This window comes from Tarenaya hassleriana, unplaced genomic scaffold (genome assembly GCF_000463585.1).
Source record: "Tarenaya hassleriana unplaced genomic scaffold, ASM46358v1 Cleome25, whole genome shotgun sequence".
Classification (NCBI taxonomy): domain Eukaryota; kingdom Viridiplantae; phylum Streptophyta; class Magnoliopsida; order Brassicales; family Cleomaceae; genus Tarenaya; species Tarenaya hassleriana.
The window spans coordinates 1,471,033-1,477,151 of record NW_010965775.1 but is presented as its reverse complement, the minus strand read 5'-3'; the positions used below and the strand labels follow the sequence as shown (position 1 = coordinate 1,477,151).

Here is a 6,119-nt window from a genome sequence, read left to right as displayed (position 1 = left end):
CGGCATTCACCGCAGAGTTGTCGTTGTTGTTGTTGTTGGAAGAAGAAGAAGCTGATGATGCAGTTATCGTTACACCGTTCACCATTTTGTTGTCGTCGTCTTCTGTTGCGTTGATATTGTTGTCGTCCTTGGAGTAATAATCATCGTTGTCGTCGTCGTCGTCAAGAAGAAGACTGGTGGATTCTTCTGCAGCGTGTGACGAGAGAGGAGCTGGGGCTATGGAGAAAGGTAAGGGCGACTGCATCCTTTGTCTCTTCGTCCTCTTCCCTTTTACGACCAAAGATTGCTCCTTTGTCATCGCTGCCATCGCCTCCTCCGCTGCAGCTTCCATAGAGAGAGAGAGAGAGAAAAGAGATTAAGCAAAAGGAGAAGGGAGAGTAAGGTGGAGAAGAAGGAGCAAAGAGCACAAATATATAGTAAATGAGAGAGAGAGAGAGAGAGAGAGAGAGAGAGAGAGGAGATGAACATAAATAGTGAGTGAATGAGAATGAGGACAGTTTTAATGGAGTCAAAGAGAGACACCAAAACACAAACACAACAACAAAAAAAGAGTGTGAATAATGTTTTTTTTTTTTTTTAATTTAGAGTTGTCATTTGTTAACCTCTTAAATTTTAGCACTTGATTTCTGTTAATCACCGTTTGCCCAACTTGGAAAACTAATTATCACATACACATCATAATTAATTAAAAAAAAAACAAAAAAGACAGTGTGTGTAGAACCGTAGGATATAACCAATCTTGTCCAAATTTAGCCATTTACTTAGTTAACTATATATTTCTCTTCTACAATTACGGATTCACTATTCATTATCCCTTTTTTTTGTTTTTTTTGTTTTTGTCTTAATTACTCTGTGATAATGACTCATTCGGCCTCTATTTATGTACTTTCTTTAGTTTTACTTCCTATTTTTTGTAAGTGATTTACAACAAAAACCGAACCTAATCTAAACAATGGGTTGTATTAATCGTTTCCAATACAATTGGTTATCAATAGTGTATTGAAAATGTATCCAAGTTTGGACGGTTTAATGTCAAGAGAATATGTAAAACATACTTTTATCCTGGGTTCAAATCCAAACCTGGAAAAGATATTCAATCGAACTTTTCAATTTTTTTGAAATATATAGTTGGATCAAATTTTTGATTAAATTACGGATTATTAAAAAAATATGTTGGAAATGTGGTGAGTGCTCTCATGAAAGAATTGATTATCCATACACCGAATTGTAATCGAATTTTTAATTTTATGTTTAGAAGTTACATATATGGAATTAGAATATATATATATGTGTGTGTGTGTGTGTGTGTTATTATGTACTTAAGGATGTTAAATTTAAAAATAAAAAATAAAAAAAGAAATCAGAGAAGAGAAGTAGAGGTTGAGAGAGACGATTGTGTAATGATAGAGAAAGCCTGTCTCTCACGGAATCTACGGCTCTCCCTCCATCTCTCCCTACCATTACTCCACCTCTCCATCTTATTATTTTCTTTTATTTTTTTTTCTCTTTTAATATATAATATGTATGTATGTATGTATACTATAATTATACCTAGTGTTTATATTTCTATGCGATTTGTATAAGGAGCGATGAGATATTATAGAATTGCACGTAAATGACACAAATAATGCAATGTATACATACATACATACATACATACATACATACATACATACATATCAATGTATAGACAACACATTGACGTGTGTGTATCAGTGTGTATGTATAGAATTATACGAAGATTCGTCATGCTTGCATTGCATGATGTGAAGAGCACCCGCTCCACGTAAAGAATATTGCCGCGTGTGTGTGTATATATATATAGACGGATCTAGTTGATTAGTATCAAGGCCAAATGATCCCACGTCATTAAAATTGATTTGAATTGTTTAAATCGACGATACAACTTAGTGAAAATTAGTTTTGTTTTATATATTTGATCTCTGTATAATTACGCTAATATTTTATGTTTTATCAATGTTAACAACTTAACATTCCCTACAGTAATATTTTTTAGATCCAATATCGAATATACATATATATATATATATATATATATACACACACACGATTATGTATGTGATCGCGGTGTATGAACTGGGGGATTATTATAGTCCGGAATTAATTAATATAATATAAAGTCTATTCTCCAACTCTTGGAAGAAATGGTTAGTAGCTAATGATTTGAAAAAAAAAAAAAAAAAGAAATGATTAGTGACTAATTATTGATAATCTCCCAATGATAGGGCGGGCAAGAGTCGACTGGATAACATGGACTGCATGTAATACGTTAGCATAAAATAAATTATATTTAAGTACATAAACTTTAAAGTACATATAACGTCATAAAATATATATATATATATATATATATATATTGTGAATACGTAAAGTTTCAATGTAAGGCATAACAAGTTATGGATTCAGCAATTATCATAAACCTCTATTAAACGTGCTATGTTTTTATTTTATTTAATCTACATTTAATTCAGAGCTTGCATTATTTTGCTTTTAACGCAAATACAAATTGAAGGGTAATAATGAGAGCAGTAACTAGGGTTTACTTCTTGAACCAGTTTCAACCAAAGGGTATAATTGAGAGAGAGAGAGAGAGAGAGAGAGAGAGAGAGAGAGAGAGAGAGAGAGAGAGAGAGAGAGAGAGAGAGAGAGGGGATAATGGAAGAGTTAAGGAGAACAAGTCGTTTTGTAAACTCTTGAAGTGTCATGAAAGTGATGATGGTCTTGTAGATTTTGTGTCTCCTTTGATGGACGCACGTTTCCAACTTCAACATACATATACACACATATGTATACACACACACACACATATATATATATATATATATATATGTGTGTGTGTGTGTGTATATATAAACTTAAGAGGATGAGTGTAGCGCAATTTATTCATCAATTATCAGTAGAAGAAGATAGGGAAGCTTAGAGATCCTTGAATCATGGACAAGAACTGCATTAACAGCCTTGCCTTATCTCAATCTAGTTTTATTTTAAAAAAAATAATGAAAAGCAATCTTCTAACGTGTGAAACCAAGGCGAATCTCGTGGTACAAAAAATTTCTTTGGGTCGTCAGCTATAAAACGTCAAAATAAATACAAACTTTTTTTTAAAAATTTAAAATAGCATTTTAATGCTTGGATTTCTTCCAAAACCAAACAACAGATCATAGTCCAAAACTTACAAAAACAAGAACTTATAAACAACTAAATCATGCGAATTGTGCCAACTCAACAAGAACAAGATACTAAATAGCAACTTTGGTCCCTCTAGAGTCCATTTAAACACGGGCAAGACAAATACTATTACTAATCAACCTCAACACCTATTATGTCTTTGATCCATACATGCATGCTCATGGTTTTGTTCCAAAGAGCTTGACACCAATTGCAAGATTATTACAGCAAGACTGAGTTACATGTGTGAGATATGTACATACCTGTTGGTAGAAGTTCAAGTTCAACTGTTCCTCGGCTCAACAAACACCGATGTGGTCGTTCCTGGAACAGTGAAGCATCCAGAAGATGAGTCGTACACCGATTTCTTCACTACTTCATCCTCTGATTCAATCTGCACAAAGATCATTAGCCATTTATATCAGCAACGAAGGGTGTGATATAACCAAAGAGAGCAAACTTAGTATATGCTTCTTCCATGGAATTTGGTTCAGTTTCTGATATATGTAGCATTGCCTGAGCAGGGGTCCGGAGAAGCGTCCCACCACAAGGGTGTATTGTAGGCAAACCTTACCTTGCAGAATATTCTGCAAGAGGCTGCTTCCAAGGCTCGAACTCGTGACCTCTAGGTCACAATGGCAACACCTTAACCGGTGTGCCAAGACTCTCCTTCAAATTTGTGTAATAAAAAAACATTAGATCGTTACCTGTATCGGGTGTAATTTCAGATTCCTGCCTTTAATAACAGGGCTATGGAACAAGAGCTCCGATGGGCGTGCGTTGAAAATAACCACTATGTATGAATATCTGCACAAAAGGGTAACAAAATTACCACTGAATGGTGTCGTGCAATATAACGTATAGTATACAGAATTTTGCATCAGCTACTTTGTTTTTTACTCACAATGGATCGATCTGAGATAAACCTGGGATGCCTTTGTGACCATCTTCAATGCTCATCACAATGGCACCTGGGATAGCTGAGGGGCCACTGTTGTGGAATCTTACTCGCTCCTGTCAAAAAAGAGGGATCATATAATTGAATAAGGATTTAAATGTCTTTTCGTGTTGAGTTTGCAGTGATAAGTGATGACACCGGAAAAAAAAAACAGATCTTAGTTTTTCTCGCACGTTCAACAAAATGGAAGATTATGTTTTATCACGGTTCATTAAACTCTCGCAAATCTGAATCAAGCATTCAGAAATGAGCCATAAATGTAGTAGCAGGTAGATATAGGAATGCTTTATGGTATTGTTCGAGCAGTTGGTTGTTCTCACCTGGATGTTATTTGCCGTTCTCAAGCGGAAAAGAGGAGAGGAGTATCGGATGCGTAAGACATCTAAAAAGTTGTGGAAAGCAGAGATAATGTGGCTACTCTGAGGCTTGAATGATGGATCTCGTAATCTCGGTTTAATTCTGAGCACAGTAGCAACGGCATGACTGGCTCAGCAGCATGTTATACATATAAGGGGAAAACTGTAAAAACAGAGGCTTATTATTAGTCCATGAAGGAAATTGTAGCTTACAGTGGCCAGTTCTGTTTGTTTTTCTCCCTTGGAGGAAGCCCGACACCCCAGTTGTTGGAACTGTAACTGAAGTCCAGCCTGAGAACGGGTTCGAGAAAATGTCAAATAGAATTACTATGACTTGGCGTTTCAAAGAGATGTAGATAAGTTTGTGCATAAAACATAATCAATCTTTCATCTCATACTTACTCATGACTGCGCCATGTCTGTAAATGAGAAATGGTTGATACAAGAGATAAATAAAACAGGGAGAAAACACAGACCTGTTGAACCAGTCACCGGAGTTGTATGAATCACGATCAAGTGACTTTGAGCGTAGAATCTCGTCCCCCGCATGGAAAAATGGTATTCCCTGCATATGAAAAATAGATAATATGAAATTTAAGTTGTAAAGAGCAACATGAGATATGCTCTCGAGCTAAAGTGTAATCCCCTAATCTGCAGTTTAAACTATAGCACATACAGTGTCCAACTAATCAATAACTAAGGTCATAGTTGACAGGTAATGCAGATTACAAGGCTTAAAAGAAGAGTAATCTTTTCTGTTAAATCTAAATCGATGAGTAATCCGGCTCTAGGTCAAAATCGGAGATAATTGAACCTGTGATAGTCCTATCATACTGGAGGCCAGATGATTTATTTGGCATCTTTCACCCGCAGAATGTCCCATTGGAGTCTGCCAGCAATAGGATTGACAAATCAGAAAAAAGTTCAACCAAAGTATACTAAAGGAGCAGAGGCATCAGAATTTAATGCCTCAAAAGCATAGGTTAAACACACTATAGCATTTAGGATTTGAATTTCAATCAAGTACGAAGTTGGTTCTACATTAAAGGCTCCAAGCCTATTTTACCTTCATACTGATAATGTCAAACAAGGTTTCATTGTCATGAGCAGAGACGTAGTTAATCTGAAACCAAACAGAACGGCTGGTATGATGTCAATCGGCTAAAAGCAAAAGAGAAGTAAGTAATTATATGCTCTCATCTCATGCCATTTAAGCATTCTATATTATATATATAAAGAGCATATAAAGAGCAGCTCGATGCACAAAGCATCCCGCTAAATGATGGTCCGGATAAGGATCTCATCACAAGGGTATATTGTGGGCAAGCAAACCTTACCATGCAAAATATTTTGCAAGAGACTGCTCCTAGGACTTGAACCTTGCAGAATATATATACACACACACATAAGACATTGCAAGAACAAAAATGAAGCAGCATACTGTTTCAGTGGGCTGTGAAGCATATGCAACAGGTGTTCCATCATGCCGTAAAACTTCTGACCCTTTCACCTAAAAAAGAAGAGTGACACCAGAAAGAGGGGATCATACAAGACGCTCTTTTAGAGGTTTGGTATAAGTAATAGAGTGTATTTTAGGAGAAAGGTTTACTTATATA

The 6,119-nt window shown here is 35.7% G+C and overlaps 2 protein-coding genes across 3 annotated transcripts in view; both read right to left on the bottom strand.

Annotated features, from left to right (window-relative positions):
- Window positions 1–517, bottom strand: part of LOC104816442 (zinc finger protein ZAT5-like) — a 1,946-nt gene extending 1,429 nt beyond the window's left edge. Inside the window, exon 1 of one of the 2 annotated variants that reach the window (XM_010545276.2) lies at window positions 1–517. In XM_010545276.2, coding sequence (XP_010543578.1) covers window positions 1–331 — 331 coding nt within the window. In that variant the 5' untranslated portion in view covers window positions 332–517. The other variant, XM_010545275.2, reaches the window with a different exon arrangement.
- Window positions 518–3,243: 2,726 nt separating this feature from the next.
- The window catches only part of LOC104816441 (pullulanase 1, chloroplastic), a 7,942-nt gene continuing 5,066 nt past the window's right edge, over window positions 3,244–6,119 (bottom strand). The window contains exons 20-28 of the mRNA XM_010545274.1: window positions 5,945–6,015; window positions 5,570–5,626; window positions 5,318–5,392; window positions 4,980–5,068; window positions 4,717–4,794; window positions 4,468–4,606; window positions 4,094–4,203; window positions 3,897–3,996; window positions 3,244–3,583 (exon numbers count right to left, since the gene is read on the bottom strand). Of these exons, the coding sequence (XP_010543576.1) occupies window positions 3,473–3,583; window positions 3,897–3,996; window positions 4,094–4,203; window positions 4,468–4,606; window positions 4,717–4,794; window positions 4,980–5,068; window positions 5,318–5,392; window positions 5,570–5,626; window positions 5,945–6,015 (830 nt within the window). The 3' untranslated portion in view covers window positions 3,244–3,472. The remainder of the gene's footprint in view (window positions 3,584–3,896; window positions 3,997–4,093; window positions 4,204–4,467; window positions 4,607–4,716; window positions 4,795–4,979; window positions 5,069–5,317; window positions 5,393–5,569; window positions 5,627–5,944; window positions 6,016–6,119) is intronic.